Source organism: Lissotriton vulgaris, chromosome 7 (assembly GCF_964263255.1).
Source record: "Lissotriton vulgaris chromosome 7, aLisVul1.2, whole genome shotgun sequence".
Taxonomy (NCBI): Eukaryota; Metazoa; Chordata; class Amphibia; order Caudata; family Salamandridae; genus Lissotriton; species Lissotriton vulgaris.
Genome location: NC_141695.1, coordinates 577,914,687 through 577,936,448, shown reverse-complemented (window position 1 = coordinate 577,936,448; position 21,762 = coordinate 577,914,687). Strand labels below are relative to the sequence as shown.

Here is a 21,762-nt window from a genome sequence, read left to right as displayed (position 1 = left end):
CTCTGCCCAGCAAAGGATCCTAAAGAGATTGGTCCAGCAGGAGGATCCTAAAGAGACTGTTAGCACGAGTCCCAATTGGAGTGGGGCTAATCCTGGTGCCTCCTCCCCTTTGGCTCAAGCTGTTCATCGGTAGCTGACCGACTCCTGGGAACCCCCCTCGGCGCTACACCCCCCTCTGTGGCCCTCTTGGTACCTGTGGTAGCGGAGCAAGGAGTCGCTCTGTGAAGGAGCCGGCGTGTGGAAGCTGAGGAGCGGAGGCGGCAAGCTGACAGGCCGTTTTGCCCATTACCGGCGTGAGGCAAGTGGCGCCGTAAAAGACTGCAGCCTGAAGGTGAGGAGCGGAGCGGAGGTATCCCCGGACTGTTTCCGGGTAGGCGGAGAAAGGAAGAGGCGTCCCCTGCCCTGCGCGATCGCCGAGGAGAGACACTCTCTCAGCGCGCATGCCAACTGGAGCCGCTGGGCGTGGTGAGGAAGAGGCCGGCGGTGGAGGCGGGAGTAACCCGGCGCTTGCCTGCGCAGTACCGCTCGAGTGAGGAAACCCTCGGGAACTCGAGCGAGGGGCTGGGCGCCAGCAGCGGAGTCGTCCCGCCTCAAGGATCATTTGAATTAGAGAATCCCCACGCCAGCGCAGCGTCCCTAGAGCGGGGATTGTTGTGATTGAAGTTTCCCCACGCCAGCGCCGAGTCAGCAGTGTGCTGGGCGTGGAGTGTGGAGATCGGCGATTTGAACCTTTAAAAGTGCCCCAGGACAGCAGCGACGCGTGGAGACTGGGAAAGCATCGTCTCCACGCTACAGTAAGGAGAAGTGGGGGTAGATTCTCTAGACAGTGCCTTCAGAGGTGTATAGGAGGAGGGGGCCTGCTGTAGAGAAAAAGGTTACATGTCATCTTAGGGAGTTAAGGCTCAACTGTGGCTGAGGGGATGATATCTACAAATCTGGAATACTAGAGTCTGATCTAAAGTAAAGTGCTGGTATTACCTCTTTGAAGAGTCATAGGAAGCTATAGTACAACAGGTTAAACAAGTACAGTGCTTAATGAGGTATACTGTTAATCCTGCTTAATGTGGATTTGATATAAGTGAAAGTGTCTTTATTGATTATCTGGCAAATGTAATGCACCTTAGAATTCTATTGATAAATTGTTTGTAGTTTCAAAAGTAATTATTGATTCTAAGGTACAGTTTCTCCAAATGCAAAAGTGTGATAAGAGTTCAGAAATATAGTGACTGCTAGTAATTTAAAAAGTGATAATCTGCTAGTAACTTACAAAGTGTAATTGCTGACCCTGAAAGTGATCTGAAATGCTTTGAACTATTTATATGTGAGCTACTAATATTTGACAACAAAGAGAATATTATTTTTATATAAAGCAGTACGTATTTTCATATAATTTTGGTGTAGTGTTTTCTTTTTGAGTGCTATTGCGTGGAATTACTTTTGGGTGGTCTGCAACCTTTACACTGTGCCTCTGAGATGCTAGTCTTGCCCTAGGCCAGGCTACCTAATTCCAACATATTGGTGCCTAGCGGTGGGATTGCGGACTTGGTTGCAGCTACTTACTAGTAATTTGACGTAATACACCCAACCTACACCAGGAGTTTTCTCCTTGCGGTCCTCCCAATTAGTCTTTTTGTTTTTTCTAAATTTATTCCTGGTGGTGGGTGGAGTTGGCTTAAGGTTGCTCTTGCCCCTCTGAAATTTCTGGTGTGTATCCAGGTTTGCCTGACTCACAATGGAGTTCGCGGTGGAAAACCTGGAAGTCTATTCCGTGCTCCAATTGAGAATGTTCTGCCAACAAATGGGGGTCTTTTTCAAACATGGCGCCAGGAAGGGGGAGCTCCAGACTAGCCTTAGGGCCTGGGTGGAGGCACACCAAGAGACAAAGGAGGAGGATGAAGAGGTTGACCAGGACGCGGTGGGGGAGGTAGAAGAGTTATTCCGTCATGAGGGGGAAAACTTACTCACCGGACCAGTGTCCTATTCCAGAAAGGGCAGTAGCATCTCTGGGAGAAGCCTAACGGAAGCCGAGCTCACCGATAGGAGGGAGAAAAGACAGCTAAAGTGGGAGTTGGCTAAGATGGAGCAGGAGAAAGAGGAGAGGAGAATGGTCCACGAGTTTAGACTAAAGGAACTGGAGCTCCAAAGTCTGCGACGGGGGTCCTCTCCTGTTAGGAATGGTGGCAGCGAACCAAAGGAGTCAGCCAGGGAGACCAAACCCTATATCCCCAAGGACCTGATAGCGAGCTTCAGTCAGGGGGATGATGTAGCTAAGTGGCTGGCCGCTTATGAGGTTTCTCTGAAGGTTCATGGAGTGCAGGAGAAGCACTGGGGGGGGTAGTTTGTACAAGTACATGCCTCCTGCTGGTCGGGACACCTTGCTGGCCCTGGATCCAGAGGAACAGACAAACTACCCCACCATGAAGCTGGCGTTATTGAGGAAGTTCGGGCTCACCCCAGAAAGGTACCGACAGAAGTTCAGGGGGAGCCACAAGATGGGCACTCAGAACTGGGTGGACTTCCTTGATTACGCCAGAAAGGCCTTAGAGGGTTGGGTCAAGGGCAGTGAGGTAAAGGATTATGAGGGGCTGTACGATCTGTTTTTGAGAGAGCACCTCCTCGAGAAATGTTTTCCCGAGCTGCGCCAACACCTGGTAGACAGCAAGCTGACCAATCCCCGGAAGCTTGCAGAGGAGGCGGACATCTGGACAAGTACCCGGGTGTCCTCCAAGGGGACTGGTGGGGAATCTCAAAAAGCCGGACAGGGCGCCCCCCAGAAGAAGGAGGGGGGGGAGAAAAAGAAAGAGTTCTCTAAAGGTCCCCAAAATAACTTCCAAGGGAAGGGAGCAGGTTTCACCCCTAGGGCAAACCCGCCCCGGAACCCTCATCCTGGCCAAAGCCAGCAGCCCAGGGTTCTCCACTGTTTTGAATGCGGTGGCGTTGGACATTATAAGGGAGATGTCAGATGCCCAAAGAGACCACCCCCTCCCACCGGAGGAAAGTCACCGGGAGTAGCTAGTGTAGTGCTCGGGGAGGAGTTGCCCTTAGATAAGGGGGGTGAGTGGGCGGGTGTCACCTTAGTGTCCCTGGGAGAGCGGGAGATGGTGCCAAAGATCCAGGTGCCCCCAAATACTACAAAGTATGGGCAATGGGTTACCATCAATGGCCAGAGAGGGGAGGCTCTGAGGGATACAGGAGCCAGCATGACTATGGTGAGAAGTCAGCTGGTGTCCCCAGAGCAGGTTGTTCCTAATGTACTCCACCCCGCCGCGATGGCTGACGGCAGAATGGGCCACTATCCAGTGGCTGAGGTTCCCTTTGAGTGGGAGGGGGTTGCAGGTTCACTTCGAGTTGCCGTAAGCCCTGCCGTGCCAGTCGATTGTCTGTTGGGGAATGACATGGAACACAACACTTGGAGAGAGGTGGAATACCGGACGCATTCTGCGATGCTGGGTACACCTGACTGGGCCTGTGTCAGCACACGGTCTGCGACTGCCCGGAGAGGGAGTTCGCCGGGGTTGGAGCCTGGAACAATGGCCCAACCCGCTGCTAGGAAGGGACAGACCCGGAGACAGAGAAAGCCTGCTCCGGCTTCCACACCCCATGAGACAGATCGGCCACCTGCGGTGGTGGACCAGGAGTCCGTGGAGGGGGAAGTAGACTCGCTGGAGGATTTACCCATCCCTGCGGAGTGGCATGTGGAGGGAGGTCCTACCAGAGAGGAATTCTGTAAGGGGCAGAGGGAGTGCCCCACCCTTGAGGGACTGAGGCGACAGGCTGAAGCCCAAGCAGCAGGTGATGTTACGGGACATTACCATATTTACTGGGAGGATGGACTCCTCTACAGTGAACCCAAGGTACCCTCGCCTGGTTCATCGAGGGCCTTGGTAGTCCCGCAACAGTACCGAGCCTTTCTTTTGGAATTGGCTCATGCCATACCCCTGGCAGGACACTTAGGCCAGGATAAGACCTTTGCACGGCTTGTCCTCCACTTTTACTGGCCTCAGATGAAAGCGGCGTCCAACACATACTGTAGGACATGTGTAACCTGCCAGGCCAGTGGGAAAACAGGGGTGAAGCTAAAAGCTCCCCTGGAACCACTTCCCGTCGTTAGCACCCCCTTTGAGAGGGTGGGCATCGACATTGTAGGGCCTTTGGATCCACCAACAGCAGCTGGTCACAGGTTTATCCTGGTACTGGTGGATCATGCCACACGGTACCCAGAGGCAATACCTCTGAGGACAGTCACTGCACCTGTAGTGGCAAGAGCCCTAATGGGAATCTTTACCCGAGTGGGATTTCCCAAGGAAGTTGTGCCTGACAGGGGGACCAACTTCCTGTCAGCTTACATGCGGGCCATGTGGAAGGAGTGTGGAGTGACCTACCGGTTCACCACTCCTTATCACCCCCAGTCGAATGGACTGGTTGAGAGGTTCAATAAGACCTTGAAGGGCATGATCAGAAGTCTGCCCGAGAGCCTGCGGAGGAAGTGGGATGTCCTCCTACCCTGTTTACTCTTTTCCTACAGGGAAGTGCCCCAGAAGGGAGTGGGCTTCAGCCCCTTTGAGCTTCTGTATGGGCACCCTGTACGCGGTCCTCTCAGCCTGGTGAAGGATGGTTGGGAGAAATCTCCCAGGAAACCCCCCCAGGATGTGGTGAGCTACATGCTGGCCTTAAGGAGCCAAATGGCGAAGTTGTGGAAGCAAGCTTCTGACAACTTGGAGGCCAGCCAGGCAGTCATGAAGGAGTGGTACGACCACAATGCTCACCAGGTGGAACTGGAGCCTGGACAGAAAGTGTGGGTGATGGAGCCTGGAGAGCTTAGTGCCCTCCAGGATCGCTGGACAGGCCCCTTTGAGGTGTTGGAAAAGAAGGGTAAGGCCACATACCTGGTGGACCTTAAGACCCCTCGACAGCCCCTACGGGTGCTGCATGCCAACCGACTCAAGCCCCACCATGAGAGGCCCGAGGTCATGCTGATGATGGTGACTGACGGGGAAGCGGAAAGCGAACCTCTCCCAGATCTCTTTTCATCCCAAGAGAAGGATGGGTCAGTGGAGGGAGTGATTCTCTCTCCTACTCTAACTCCCGAGCAACGGGAAGACTGCCGCCAGATCCTGGAGCAGTACTCGTCGTTGTTCTCCCTTGTCCCGGGAAGGACCCACCTGTGTACCCATGATGTGGACACAGGAGACAGCCCACCAGTGAAGTCCAAGACCTACCGGCTGTCTGACAAGGTGAAGGCTAGCATCCATGGGGAAGTTGCCAAGATGCTAGAGCTGGGAGTAATTGAACCTTCCAACAGCCCTTGGTCCAGTCCGGTGGTGCTCGTGCCAAAAGCCGCACCCCCAGGCACCACACCTGAATTGAGGTTCTGTGTGGATTACCGAGGACTGAATTCAGTGACAAGGACTGATGCTCATCCGATCCCTAGGGCGGATGAATTGATTGACCGGCTAGGAGCTGCCCAATATCTAAGTACCTTTGACCTTACTTCAGGGTACTGGCAGATCTCCTTGACAGATGGAGCAAGGGAAAGGTCAGCCTTCTCCACGCCTGAGGGACACTACCAGTTCTGTGTGATGCCCTTTGGGCTCAAGAACGCCCCTGCCACATTTCAGCGGCTGGTGAACCAGGTCCTCTCTGGAATGGAGAGTTTCTCTGCTGCTTACTTGGATGACATTGCTGTCTTCAGTAGCAGTTGGGAGGACCATCTGCAGCATTTGCAGGCCGTTCTCCAGGCCCTGAGACAAGCTGGACTGACCATCAAAGCCAGCAAATGCCAGATCGGGCAGGGGTCGGTTGTGTACCTTGGACACTTGGTGGGTAGGGGGACTGTGCAGCCCCTGCAGGCGAAGATTGAGGCAATCATGGCCTGGGAACCCCCCAAGACACAGACTGAGGTCCGAGCTTTCCTGGGCCTCACAGGATACTACCGTCGCTTTGTGAAGGGGTATGGCACTATTGTAGCGCCCCTCACAGAGCTCACCTCCAAGAAACAACCTCGACGGGTAGTTTGGACAAAGGCTTGTCAGCAAGCCTTTGAAAAGTTGAAACAGGCAATGTGTGCAGCACCGGTCCTGAGGGCCCCAGACTTCTCCAAGGAGTTCATTGTCCAAACAGATGCATCAGAACATGGCATTGGGGCAGTGTTATCGCAACTCAATGAAGAGGGCCTGGATCAACCTGTAGTCTTCTTATCCAGGAGACTGCTTCCCCGGGAACAGAAGTGGAGTGCCATTGAGAGGGAAGCTTTTGCGGTGGTGTGGGCTCTGAAGAAGTTGCGGCCATACCTCTTTGGCTCGCACTTCCTGGTTCAGACTGACCACCGACCCCTTCGTTGGCTGATGCAAATGAAGGGGGAAAATCCCAAGTTGTTGAGGTGGTCCATCTCCCTACAGGGAATGGACTTCCGGGTGGAACATCGGCCTGGAGTGGACCACGCCAATGCAGACGGTCTCTCCAGGTATTTCCGCCTTAGTGATGAGGACTCCCAAGGGGTTGGGTAGTTCTCCCCACTTTCAGCTGGGGGGGACGCGTGTTAGACCTGTCTGGCTTTTTGGCGAAGTCCCTCCTAATTTTTATTTATTTTGTTCCCTTTTTGCCCCTCATACCCTTGTTAATTTTTGTGTCTACTGACTTTTTGTAGGTGTTGGCCAGGGGGATAGGTGTTTTCTCCCCCCCTCATAATCTTTTACCTTAGGCCCAGAGGCCTGTTCTGACAGGAAAGTTGGCACCACCTAAAATGGTGGCCACCAACTGCCCCAACTGTCACCAACAGAACCTGGCCATAGCCTAACATAGGGCATTCCAGAACCTTCTGGTCCATTCTGGACCACTGAAGGGCAGCCTATATAAGGCGGAATGCGGGGCAGCCATTTTGTCTGCCTGTGGAAGTCAGCTGGAGGACAGGTGGTAGCTAAGGGTGGGAAAAGGTTGGACTTTGGATTGACCTCCTGGACTTGGAAGCCGTCTAAGTGGTCCAGCCCACAACTCCCCTGTTAGTTATTTGTCTTGGCCCCGCTGTGGGAAGTTCCTGGAGACCCTGGGCGCCTAGCTTGCCCCTTCTCTAAGACAGGGAGGGGAAGAATGAAGGAGACCGAAGCCTGCGGAGTGCGGTCCTCTGCCCAGCTAAGGATCCTAAAGAGATTGGTCCAGCAGGAGGATCCTAAAGAGACTGTTAGCACGAGTCCCAATTGGAGTGGGGCTAATCCTGGTGCCCCCTCCCCTTTGGCTCAAGCTGTTCATCGGTAGCTGACCGACTCCTGGGAACCCCCCTCGGCGCTACACCCCCCTCTGTGGCCCTCTTGGTACCTGTGGTAGCGGAGCAAGGAGTCGCTCTGTGAAGGAGCCGGCGTGTGGAAGCTGAGGAGCGGAGGCGGCAAGCTGACAGGCCGTTTTGCCCATTACCGGCGTGAGGCAAGTGGCGCCGTAAAAGACTGCAGCCTGAAGGTGAGGAGCGGAGCGGAGGTATCCCCGGACTGTTTCCGGGTAGGCGGAGAAAGGAAGAGGCGTCCCCTGCCCTGCGCGATCGCCGAGGAGAGACACTCTCTCAGCGCGCATGCCAACTGGAGCCGCTGGGCGTGGTGAGGAAGAGGCCGGCGGTGGAGGCGGGAGTAACCCGGCGCTTGCCTGCGCAGTACCGCTCGAGTGAGGAAACCCTCGGGAACTCGAGCGAGGGGCTGGGCGCCAGCAGCGGAGTCGTCCCGCCTCAAGGATCATTTGAATTAGAGAATCCCCACGCCAGCGCAGCGTCCCTAGAGCGGGGATTGTTGTGATTGAAGTTTCCCCACGCCAGCGCCGAGTCAGCAGTGTGCTGGGCGTGGAGTGTGGAGATCGGCGATTTGAACCTTTAAAAGTGCCCCAGGACAGCAGCGACGCGTGGAGACTGGGAAAGCATCGTCTCCACGCTACAGTAAGGAGAAGTGGGGGTAGATTCTCTAGACAGTGCCTTCAGAGGTGTATAGGAGGAGGGGGCCTGCTGTAGAGAAAAAGGTTACATGTCATCTTAGGGAGTTAAGGCTCAACTGTGGCTGAGGGGATGATATCTACAAATCTGGAATACTAGAGTCTGATCTAAAGTAAAGTGCTGGTATTACCTCTTTGAAGAGTCATAGGAAGCTATAGTACAACAGGTTAAACAAGTACAGTGCTTAATGAGGTATACTGTTAATCCTGCTTAATGTGGATTTGATAGAAGTGAAAGTGTCTTTATTGATTATCTGGCAAATGTAATGCACCTTAGAATTCTATTGATAAATTGTTTAGTAGTTTCAAGAGTAATTATTGATTCTAAGGTACAGTTTCTCCAAATGCAAAAGTGTGATAAGAGTTCAGAAATATAGTGACTGCTAGTAATTTAAAAAGTGATAATCTGCTAGTAACTTACAAAGTGTAATTGCTGACCCTGAAAGTGATCTGAAATGCTTTGAACTATTTATATGTGAGCTACTAATATTTGACAACAAAGAGAATATTATTTTTATATAAAGCAGTACGTATTTTCATATAATTTTGGTGTAGTGTTTTCTTTTTGAGTGCTATTGCGTGGAATTACTTTTGGGTGGTCTGCAACCTTTACACTGTGCCTCTGAGATGCTAGTCTTGCCCTAGGCCAGGCTACCTAATTCCAACACCATAGATATATATTCTCTGGCGTTATTCCACAACCTATAATCATCCCCAGACTGTGAAAACACAAGCCTGCTGTCACTTTTCTGCCCTTTGCTTCAATATGTATAGTTGATGCCTAGGACACAAGAAATTCCACCGGCCAGCTGCACAAAATTCACAACTGGGCTCAGATTGTAGAAACCCCTTGAAACCGAATAAAGCCTAGGATGCCCAGTATGATTTTTAGACTTTTCCTTTCATGACTTTAATTCCAGGGAAGCTATAGTTAGGTGAATGGAAGGTGCACGCACTAGAAAAAGAGAAGAGTTGTTGACTACGGCACAGACAGGAGAAATAACCACGGTTTTATTCTCCATCAGATACATACTCAGTCAACACAATATTCGTAGCATAAAGCTCAATGGAACCCTCATTTAGTACAACTTCCAAACAAAGTGAATTTTCCTCCTTAGAAACCAGCTGCAGCCTGGATCAGAGTCTAGGCTTGTGGTATTTTATGTATTTCATAGATATTTTGTTATAGGACAGGGAACGCCTTGTCCACAAGAGCGCAGTTCACTATTTTGTTCCTTGAAACTTTAATAATTGTGATGAATGAATTAAACCAATCTTCTAATCTTCTCTGATTTTACGTCATAGATTCGAGGGGTGAACATTAAAATCTCACTGAAGATTCCTGCAAAACATGGAAGCATATAGAACAGTTTACAGATCTATTTTCCTCTCAAAAGCTCCCATTCAAAGTTCTATCAAGGGTCATTAGCCTACATTCTAGTTCCATTCAATCTATTTTCTCAGGGCCTCTGCCATTTCTATTATTCCCAGGTTACTGCAAGGAGCCTTGCCAGAGTGAGGTCACATTGAACACAAAAGACAGGGAAAGGATTTGTCTGCCTGCTTCAATAAGGTAATGCACGAAACAGGCAAGAACATGTCAGATCTATGAGGATCAAATTGAATACAAGTGGTCACGGCTTGTTGATGTCTTAACAGGTGAGGCCACTAGTCAAAAACAGACCAAGGCTTTCACATAAACGTGTTCGAGCAGTCAGAAGGCTCTTCTGACATTCAGAGCCTGGAGAAGGGCAGGGAAAAACTAAGTTATCCTGAAAATGGACAACTTGTTGGCGGCGACGAAATGCATCAGCTAAATTGGGCTATGTTTGGAATCACAGATCATCCCAACTGGCTCATCCGTTATGGACTTCTGACCAAGCAACTAGAGCCATCATGTCCGAGTAGACCCAATGTGCATTTAGAAATCTCAAAAATACAAGCACTGTTGCCTTCCTTTAAACTATCAAAGGCAATTTAGAATATCTCAGAACCCTGTTCAATAGACATATTTGTGGATAGGTTCAAAGCTCAACTTTAACTTTATACAACTGGGAAACAGATTTTGAAGCTCTTGCAACATACTGAATTTGTGATCTATTGTGTGCCTTGCTAGGAATACTCTCCAGGTAGATCCAACAGTGAAGTCATGGGTACTGACAGCTTCAGATCAGTGGATTCAGCCACAGTTCCCAAAACCTTTATGTCTGTTATTTATTTGTTTTAGAGAGGGTGCAATTACCAGAGGGTGTCCTGGGGCACGCAGACTAATACACGCTATACAACAACAAGCATAGTCAATCGCTTCAGGCACATGTAAACAAATGAGCTTTAGAGCCCTGCACAATTTTAGGATATTCATTCGTCTCTAGGGGTTACTCGGGCAGCAGTCTGCTCCATGCCTGAGCTGTAACCAAAGCCCATCCTCTAAATCTTGCTCTCCGGTAGTTAGGTACCATAATCAGACAGGCGAAGGCCCAGCGAAGCAGTCTGGGAGTCATGTATTTTTTTTAACATATCAGTTAAATACAAAGACCATGCTACTGGGTAGAAGGCCTTATGAAACATACAAAGGGCCTTGTTCCAGCATCCCATATGAACAGGGAGTAAAGATAAGACGCTGTCAAACTTGCTCCTCCCAAAATATTAACCCAGCTGCTGCATTCTGTACAAGTTGTAACCTCTTCATAAGGTAATCTAGAAGTCCAACATAGAGAGAATTGCAAAAGTCTTGTCTACTTGAAATTAGGATATGCACTAACTGTCAAGAATAGAGCGGAATAAAAGGATCTTCTTACGTTGTTTCATTAGCAGGAAGCACATATATATTGATATATTAATCTGATACTCAAATAAGAGTTTGTTATCAAATAGCATGCCAAGATTACGGGCAGTGAATACTGGTTTCAGACATTCTCCTAACTATTTGGGCCACCACAGAGAGGACCAGAACAAGGAATGACGTAATATCAAAACCATTTTCCAGCTAATTCCCTTGTTCAAGCAGCCTTTGAATTTCTCCTGAAGTTGGGAAATGCTGTCTCCGTGCAGATGATTATGTGGGTATCATCAGCAAAGACATAAAATTGAAAGCCAAAAGAGGCAATCATATCTGCAAGGGAAGTAACATATAAATTATAAAGAGTGAGTATGAGAGCAGACTCCTGAGGAACACCACAAGCAATATCTTTAAAATCTGACAGAAAGGTTGCCACCTGGACTGCCGGAGTTCTGTTTTCCAAAGATGATTCAAACCATCCGAGTGGCGTGTCTCAGGCCAATGGCAAATAAGCTTTCAGTAAAGCAGCATGAGAAACTGTATCAAAGTCGGCTGGGAAATCAAGGAGGATGAGTGCCGCAGAATTTCCTCCACCCAAGACCACACAGAAATCACTGGTAGACGCTGTAAGTACGGTTTCAGTGCTAAGGCAGGATCTGAATGCAGACTGGTGCTTATTAAAAACTCAATTTTCCTCACTGTAAGAAGCTAACTGTAGCTACCCAGCTCTCCTGGATTTTTTGCAAAAAAAAACAAAAGAAAAATAGGTTGATAATCAGAGCAAATTCTATGGTCTAGAGTCTCCATTCTTAAAGAGCAGAGTAACTAATGCGGATTTACAAAAAAAAACAGGTAGCACACTCCTCTCTAAGGAATATTAAAAATAGTTATCAAAGGGGGCTATCTCTTTAAAATCCTAATAGGACATGGGTCAAGAGGAAAGCCTGGCAATAGACATTTTTGATATCACCTCCTTCACTGTAATAGGTCTAAAATCTAACCAGCATTTAAAAGGAGCACCTTGATACTGTCCATCTTCAGGTTCCACAGTAGGGGAGAATGATGATAAAACTAAAGAAATGTTATTATGAAAGAAATCCGCCAGTTCTGATTAAAGCAATTGCGTTGAAAACGCTTTGGGTAGATGCTGCTTACTTTATACCAGGGATTTGAGGACCGTAAAAAAGTTCTTTAGTAGGGTTGTTTGCAGCAAAAATTGGTTTGATAACAGTTCCACCAAGAGGCTTTCAAAAGCCCTTTATATATTCTATGTTATAGTTTATAAGCTTCTTTCCCTGCCTCAGAATAATCTTGTCTCCAAATCCTCCCTAGCCTTTTGCATTTCCTTTTAGCCAGAGTAAATTCTTTTAGAATATCACGGAGCTGACTGTATTATGAAGCGCAATCCTGGTTTCAAGAGGTAACACCTCACGTAGGCCCCTACAATCCAGGAATTAAACGGATTAATAGCATTGTCAACATTAGAATTTGACTGAATATCTGGTTTGGAACCTTCTGAACAATCTTAGTCTAGTGTTATCCAATTTTGCCCAGGCACAGTCTGCTGATTGTGTTTCAGATTCTCCAGCCAAACACAAAAAACATGGGCTGGCAGGACAAAGACATCTGGATTTGCAACTCTTTGGTTTCATAAACTCCTCTAAACACATTACCCCATTCTCTTTGCACTGTCCATCACTTGAGACTAAACTTCATTATACACTTGCTTGACTAATATATAACGATTTTCATCAGATAATAAACTACTTATTTAGCACAAAAAAACTCAAAATCTCTGCCATTTTATTCTCAAATGGTAGCAAGTCCCTTGTGCTAATTGAGAGTCTACTGGCAAAGAAATCTCACTCATCAAGCTGGGTTTCCTACACTGCAATTAAGCCCTGGAACTCTATTACCTTCCACTCGACTAGCAGCTACTCTTGGATTTTAGATGAGACTGAAACATATCTTCCTTGGTTGATTACTTCCAAGTATAATATGATGATAGTTTGATTCTGTGAGTTTTTGTAAATTACTTCTTGTGTTATTGCTAATTTGTGATGCATTTGTGTTTGCATTTTCATGAACTCAACTCATCAGCCTTCAGCAAAGTTCGCACTTTAAAAATGCATTAAGAAAACATCAGTTCTAGAGGAGAGACAAGAATGAAAGATAATCTCTTCTATTCTTATGAGAGACTTTGCATGACGATTTCCGAGGAGTTCATTTTCATACAGTCAAATGGAAAAGACGTGTTTAACTTTAGTTTTCTGAACATCCTAGGAGATACGAAAATACATGTGCTGAAACATTTATTGCACATAAATGCATTCGACACACAATTCTGGGGTTCACTTAACACTGGAACGTAACAAGAAGGGTGAGCCGACTCTCCTCTGTTCTTGCCGAATATATAAAGATTTTCACCACATAATAACCGTATCTCTTTAGCAACAAAACTCCAGATAGCGACCATTTGATTCTCAAACTAACAAGCCCCTTGCACAGGCTGAGTCTATTGGCAAACAAAACTCACTCAATCAAGCTTTTTCTCTGCACTACTCTTAAGCCCTAGAGGAACAGGTCAAGTCACATTACTGATTCACAAAAACTTGGTACACTGCTAAGTCTGATGTATGGGAATCAGCATGGATAGTATGCCTAAACACATTATAGAGGTACACTTTCTGCACCTTTCCAGGTAAAATAATGTTCTAAACCTTGCATTATTGAGTATAGGCTGAGGCATCTGTACACATGCTAGATGAGTGTGATGCTGAAGCCAAATAAAAAGTTCTGAAACCAGTTTCACATACAGTCAATAATGAGACCCTAACACATTAGGAATGAAGGCACGTTTATTAAGATTATAACAAGCGCCCTCCAGATGTTACCATCAACAACAAATGTCACTGCCCGAAACTTCCCTATCCATAACTTTCTATCCCACGGTTCCAAAACTCCAATCCATAAAAGATTCTAAACAGAATATATCCCTTTTCTTTATACAACACAATGGAAACAGCAGAAATAGCAGCAATGCAGAAAATCATGCACTTCTGCAGAAAAACATGTTGTCAACTTTCGTGCATTCCAAACATCAGTCCCTGCAATTCCTTACTAACCGTGAATGGAGGAGACCAAACAGTTTCTTTTTTGCCAATTCTTCCCTTCCTGGATTGAACCCAGTCTTCCACTTTTACAGTTGAATATTCTCTCATGTCTTGCTTGATAACCTTTCTGATATTTACCTACTCTCTCACATCATACAAATTGCATTCAGCTATCTTGTTGCACTACATCCAACAAGGATAAGCTCTGGAATTAGGCTCGGTTTCTTTTAGTAGGAAAAAAGTCAGTCAGCCCCCGGATCGGAATAAGGTGTAGTTCTATCATTTAACATTTTTTTTCTTCATCTAATGTAAATCACTGTATGCCATCAACTGCACACTTTCAGACAACACTCAGTTAAACCTCTCTGCAAGGTTATTTTTCATATATGCTACAAAGCAGTGCAATGGTGATTAACACTTATCACACAAGAAATCTTCCATCTGCTTCGAAACAAAGTGTGAGCCATTATCAGTTACTCTTTCTTTAGGCCATCCCTCCTGTACTGAGTTTTAAACACTGCAGCTACCCAGAACCTTCCCTCACCATAAACTTCCAAACCACCATTTCATAAAAACACTCTAAACACAACAGTCAAGCATTCAGAGCAGAGGAACACAGTCCTGTTTACTATGCAGGGACATTCTACAGTTTGGCAGTTGCCAATGGAACAAGGGTAGAGGACTTTTCGGAAAGACCACAACAAGATCCATGACTCCACTTTTCAGTTTCTACAACCTATTTAATCCCAGCCTAACAGGATATAAAGTGGTATAAGACAGAAATCGTGATTTCGACTAAGAGGAATTCCAACTTTATCCACAACACAAGTGTTTGGGGGTTTTCCTCTTCACTTTGAAGTCTGGAATGTTTTCTTTGTTCCTTCCTTAGTATGAGAGGCTTGGTGACTAAGCTACTGGTCAATGTGAGAGCTAGGTTGAATGTAGTTATCGCAAACAGATGTTACAATTTTAGGGAAATTACCGCTGTAACACAAAAGTAAGAGCAGCTACAAATGAGCTCTAGTAAGAATCTGTTTAAGTCATGAGATCAATTTATCCTAAAAAAAATTGGAGAATGGTATTTGTTGGAAAACAACAAATGAAAATTTTGATTGGTTAGGGGAATTAAAAGATTGCACATTATTTGGCAGATTTATGTGATTAATAAGTCAGACTTTTCTTCAAGTGTCTCTAAAGCAACATTCTCTGTCTTTAGAGACTTCCCTCAGAAGCCCTACAGAGCAAATGGGGAGACAAAAATAAATTCGGGAGTAACACTAAAGGGAAGTAAAGCCTGACAGTGTGTTAAAGAGAGAGATACTTCTAAGTCAGGTCAGGACGAAAAATGTCCGGAGGAGTGTGTGGCTGTTTCCCACAACAATGTCAGCAGATACACCTGTTACTGCTCCTTCTCTCTCACTAATCATTACATTTACTAGCACAGTCCAGATGAGGAAAATAAGATAGAGGGAGAAAAATCATGATACAGTAGGGCAAGCTGGCATATAGGTCCTCAGGTCTCTGAAAACAGATACTAGGGATCAAGTGAGCACCTGCCCCAGTGTGCCGGATGTCAGGACCAGACATTCTCCTCAGCCAAACCTGGCTAAGGCTTTCTGGAGGGTTAGTTCCAGGCTATTGTGCATGTCTTAAGTGCAGTTAGTTGTCAGCTGAACTCTAGGAACTTTAGCAACCAACATCACATTACATGTTAGGACACGGATAATAGATAATTCTCAATATTGTCTGAAACCAAGAGATTATGGAACATTATTCTACCTTCCAGGTTTTTGCTAGGGATTCTGCTAATCAGCTCTGCTGTTCAAAATTGATATAGAAATTCTCATGCACTGGCTATTGTGCCCATCACTTATATTTTCTCTCATGATGATTACCGGCTGATCTACTGAGGTCTGTCAGGTATTACATTGTGCCTGAAGGACTAAGTTGAGAGTAAGAATGCCTTCAATTTGAACAAAAAGAAGCAATAGATCCTTGCTCTGGGCTTTAAAGGTCTTGTTAAGGATCTACCTCTGAATAATAATCAACCCGTTTCCAATTGGGCCCAGTTGAAAGTCATGATGTGGACATTGGAGTCCTTTTTGATGTTGAAATGTGTGTTAAAACACCTTGTGGTTAAATCTGTGTTTTATAATCTAAAACACACAAATGGAAGATCACACTTGTTTTGTTGGGTTCTCCGGAATTAGAATATGCAAACAGCATATGAAGCATTACCAGACAGATTAAACATCGTAGGAGATCTTGCAGGGAGAAGGTTGTCTTCAACCAACAAAATGTTTACTTTCAGCAATGACTGCCACTCCAGGCACGAATTTAACCTCACCAATTTCTAATTTATTTATTTGATATGGAACTCCTAAGGGGGTCCACAAAAATACATGAACAGATTAAACGGGAAATACTTTACATACATTACAACATTCTTCCTTTATACAGGACTGCCTCCTAAAAAGACTTATCAAGCATAATGTGTGGTGTGCAGAAATAAATATATAGATACATAAATCAGAACATTCACATGGAACAAGAGATATTAAAACTTGTGTACAATCAAATATTCAACCATCAAATATTGCAACAAACAGAATAGAATTAAAAATTACCTAATAAATAGCCAGAAACGTTTTAAAAAAATTCTATATCCTATTGCAAACCATTTCATTTGGTGGGGACTAAACAAATGAACGAGCCTCCTGGTCAGAATAGATATTAAATTTGATAAATAATGATCTTAAAAATGTGTGCCTGGCCCTTTGTAACTCCGTGCACACAAATAGCACATGATTAAAATCATGGATTTGTAAATAACACATTTCACAAATTCTCTCCTCTCTTGGTATTTTTTCCCAAATACTGGTAACTTCTCTTGATTCTCAAAAAGAGTATCACCCTTCTAATCCTGTGAGGTAGGTTCCAAGTTAAATAAAGCTGTGGTTTATTCCCCAAAGCGCTCCCACAAACCACCTGATTACGAGGCTTGGACCGACTTAAAGCAATGTCTCTAACCAGACTGATAAAAGTTGCAAACTTCTTTATAAACAGCTTCAATTCAGACTTTGGCATGGGGAAGACAGTGTTCAAGCTGAGCTCAAATGAATAATTTGATTGTGCAAAGGACCTAAAGAAAGTGGATTGTTCTTTCAATTTATCAAAGATTTCTATTCTCAAGGCAGCCCTAAGAGTACCTTCATCCCCCAGCAGAAAGAATTACCCCACCTCACAACCGCCGCCAAGGATAAAATATATGAGGATACTAAACCAAATTCAAGACGTAAAACATGTGGGGCAGCCAGAGAGTTTGGATTACAGATTTGGCTTAGGATTCAGCCTTCGGCCTTATCAAAGGAAAGCCAATGGCTCATATTCAATACCTCAGCAGCGTATGTTAGTGAAGGGGGAATTTTAACCTTAAAGACTGACAGAAAATGACCAAAATGGCATCTCTCACAAGTTTTAAAAAAATCTATTTAATGCGCTAGCCTGGGAGACAGCCTTGCTAACACAAAGTTTGAAATGCTTTAGATCTCGCTCTATTTTTGAAAAAACCTTCCCCAAGTATATCTAAAGTAAATCCAATTCTAATTTTTCTAACCAAAATGTCCACTTAAATCATCTCTTTATTCTGAGCCCTTTCTTGCGGAAAACCAATATCTTACTTTTAGCAATATTAGTTTTCAAGAAGTGGGCTTTTGCATATTGAGTCAGGGCATACAGACGATGTTGCAGACCAATGGGCGTTAAATCAAAAATAGCCACATCATCCGCATATAATAAAGAACCAGCGGACATTATACAGATTCTGGGGGCATCCCCCCTCACAGAGTTCAAGACCCTGGCAAGATCAGATATATATAAAGAAAACAAAAGAAGGGCCAGCAGGCAGCCCTGCTTAAGCCCATTATATGTTCTGATCTTAAATGATAACCCCAGCGAACCTCCCATCAAAACTTGGCACCAGATATCTGTATGTAATGCTATAATAAGACCAAAAAAGGTGATGTGGTATACCAAGATGAAGGAGCTTTCTCCACAGCGTTTGGCAATCCACTTTGTCGAATTCCATGGAGAAATCAATAAATGCTGAATAAACTGACATATCTTGTGAAAAACCATATTTCTCTACAATGGTCTGAACGACTGCAATATTATCCAAGATACTATGGTTCTTTCTAAAACCAGCTTGTTCTGGGGGTATAATATTCTGGTCATGGGCCCATTGTTGCAGAGGACCTAGTATACTTTTTGCAAATAATTTGCCCGAAACATCCAGCAGTGCAATCTGTCTGAAACTAGCTGGCCAAGTTTTCGGGCCCTTTTTAAACAAAGGGACTATATTAGTCCCCTTCCAAGAGGGGGGAATTTTACTTGTTCGAAAACAATAATTAAATAGTGGCGCAAAGAGAGCTCCCGAATTTACCTCACAATATTTTGTCTATCTTATCCTAATAATTACATCAACATGCACCAATGGCATTTGTATCAGCTGATCAACAGGCCAAGTTGAGTGCCCACAATTATGATGACCTATATCACAAGCTATGAAATAGGCACCAAGTTTCTATTGGCATCATCTTTTCTCATTGGCAAATAGGCAGAAACTAAAAACAGTCTGTCTAAAAAGAAACAGTTACTTTTTTCAATATAATTTCTTTTTACAGAAATTATCTAACACTCACTACTTAACGTTATGGCTCATTTTTATTTCACTTATCTAGCGCAACTGACAGCTAATGTCCATGCTCCCAAGACATTTGCTTTGGTTTTCCAGTATATTCTAGAGGCGATGAAAGCATCTCAGCAATTTTAGTTGAGATTTCAGGGATAGTACGTGTGGGAGCAGACCCTGTGGTATGTCATCACCACTGTTTAAAGGGTGAGTGGTAAACTCTAGAAACCCTTTATACAAGAGACAGAAGGAAAGAGTTAACAGCACTTGCTAGGACATCATATCCATAGAAAAATAACAAAACGTAGTCAGCCAGGTATTCAAACGTGAAAACCTGATCAAACTCCTAGGGGTTAGAAGAATGGATGTATCAATGAGACATAAGCAAGCAACAAAATGCCAAGGCCCAACTTAGTGATAACCACTTTGATTGGTTTGTCCTAATAAAATCAACTAAGCCTGTGCTTCTGCAGAAGTGTCACAACTGGGCACTATTTTATAGTTTTCATGGAAGTGACCAGTCTGAAAATGGCAATATCAGGGGCAATAAAAATACAGATAAGTCAGGAGGTAGCGGAAAGCTTCAAACTCATAATGAGCATAAACATTACGTTCACAGACTTTTAACCTCTCCTTAGAAGTTATGTTTTGATTCAAAAGCAGCCTTGTTAGTCCAACATGTAGAACAAGACCACTTGGATAATTTCCAAGGTGAGTTACATCTTGAAGGCGAATAATATTTTCTACATTTTGCTACCATGCAGTATAAATGATGATTTATTGGCTTAATTTGACATCACACAATAAGAAATTTGATTTTGATCTAACTTCTAATGCTGGAACACAGAGGGGTTTACATTTCCATATTTAAATAAGTTGAAGCATTTTGCACTTGAGCATTACACACTTTCTCTTCAAGAAAGAGCTCCCAGTTTGAGTACACATCTTAAACTTATTCTTTAAATAGTGCAAGAAATTGACGCAAATTAATCATGCTTCCTCCAAGGGTCAACTGAATGGAAAATGCAATATATTCATAAATGGTCCCCGTTACCGGACTCTTCTGTTTTGACCGAGTAAGTGTAGAACTTCACTTTGCAGGAAAAGAACAGGAAGACGTCTTACCAAGTGGCTCCAGCACCCACCTATCAAAGGGAATCTATTAACATCTTGGAAGATTAGATATTGGGGAAGCAAGAAAGCCAACCCAGGATTGTAAAACTTACTTTCCGAATAAAGGCTTTCATTATGAGTATCCAGTAAGACATAATAAAACTGCAGTACTCCAGAGCTACATCAGTGGCACACGAATGGGACTGAGTTCTCTAGACATGTCAATGACGGAGACCACATACCTATACATATGACTTTGTATCCAGCATACACAAGCTACATAGTGAACTGAACTATCTATTCACACAATGTGTACGGCACATTTGAAGAGACTTCCAGGATAGGCTAAAAAGTCCTAACCTGGTATATCTGACTTGCATTCTACTATTAAGCTTCTTCACTAAAATATATTGTAGTTAAGGAAAATAAACAGAAGTACGACAAACTAAGATAATAGCAGAGGGTTACTTATGACTTGAGGAGAATTCAAATTGATGAGGTGCTAGTGTTAGAAAACTGGCCTATCTCTTTTAAGACCAGAATCAATAGATGATAAATTGACATTTCTTCGATCAAATTTAGAAGAAATATTTTCCTACCTATTTGGGCTTTGCTGGGATGATGCAGCAAGCCTACCCCTTGCAGAGGAGGAGGGCTTCCCCCAGCTTGGCCAGTAGTTTGTGCTGGGCTTGCACTAGTCAAGGCCCCTGTCGGCAGTGGCTGTCCTCTCTTTAACAGTTGTTTCTGTTCTTGCTGGCGGAAACGTGGAGGTACCTCGCGGGGCAGGTAACGGGATGCGGCTGGCTGTTGGCTGTTAGCACATGAACGCTTGCCATTACTGCTGTTGGTAATAGTGCTGGTGGAAGTGCTGGTACTGATACCGGCAGGTTGGGGCTGGCTTGAACTGGTCTTAGTAGTTTCTGGCACTGTGGAGAAAAGGAGAACCGTTTGATCAAAAGAAGCAGAATAAAACAAACACTTAGATGACTGATAGTTGGATTCTGCAGGTGAAGATAGGTCTTTTAGGTTACAGACTCCTTAATCGTCGTTAAAGAAAGTTTGAGATCATAACTTTTTTTTTTAAACTTTATTTTTGGTTATGCAAAGAACATAAACATTCCCCCCCCAATTGCGGCATCATACATGAACTGTTGCATACAGAACGATAACCTCATTAAGGAACATTAGGGACACAAATATCGCTGGGCAAAAATCGAATATTGGGACCACAAGAAGAACCAGACATTACAATCAGGACAGATCAACAGTGAACATGAGGTATCAGCCGAGTGCTAACGACAACCCAAATCTACCCGTCCCCATCACCCTCTCCCTCCCAGTCAGTCCCCGACCCCTCAGGTGTAAACAGGTCTGCACTAGTCCCCTCAGAGTCACTCAAGGTCACACCAGCAGTGCACATTACTCTCCATGCCAACAGGTCCTCCTGCAGTCTCTCATCCCTGCGCACGCATTGCATACGAGTCTCCTCCGCGAGAGACCACTCCCGAACATCCCTCAACCATGCAGAAATCTCTGGGGACCTCCGCCCCATCCAGGTAATGGCCACCCTATGCCGCGCCAGAACCAACATAAGCTGTAACACTTTATAGGGGATTTTCCGTTTCCTAGACCGGGGAACTAGAGCCAGCAGACAGTGGAGTGGGGTCATGTCTATTCCAAGGCCGGTTGCGGCTGCTATACGTCCCACCACCGCCGTCCAGAAACTTCGCACTAAAGCGCAATCCCAGGACAAATGCAGGAACCCCGCCCCCTCCGCTCCGCACCTGGGACAAGTGTCCTCCTTATCCGGTGAAAAGCGCTGCAAGGAGACCGGTGTCATAAGTGCGGTGCATGAAATTAAAGTGTGTGACCTTAAATCGTGCATAACATGACACTTTAGGGGTAAGACTGCCCGGCCTCCAGGGTCTCCCCCAGATCCGTTTCCCATGCACTCCACGCAGGCTGAACCGGCGGCTCTGAGTCCTGACGTAGTGCAGAGTAAAGCAAGGAAATCAACCTACGACCCCTACCACAGGAGAGAATGATGTTCAATGTATGAGAAGTCTGAGGCATCTCCGGGAATTGGGGCCACAGCTCCCTTG

At 45.3% G+C, this 21,762-nt stretch overlaps 1 protein-coding gene across 5 annotated transcripts in view; it reads right to left on the bottom strand.

The window, feature by feature from the left end:
* The window catches only part of TNRC6C (trinucleotide repeat containing adaptor 6C), a 948,409-nt gene that overhangs the window by 693,980 nt on the left and 232,667 nt on the right, over positions 1-21,762 (bottom strand). For all 5 annotated transcript variants that reach the window (XM_086930670.1, XM_086930667.1, XM_086930666.1 and 2 more), the window contains exon 4: positions 20,260-20,586. In XM_086930670.1, coding sequence (XP_086786796.1) covers positions 20,260-20,586 — 327 coding nt within the window. The remainder of the gene's footprint in view (positions 1-20,259; positions 20,587-21,762) is intronic.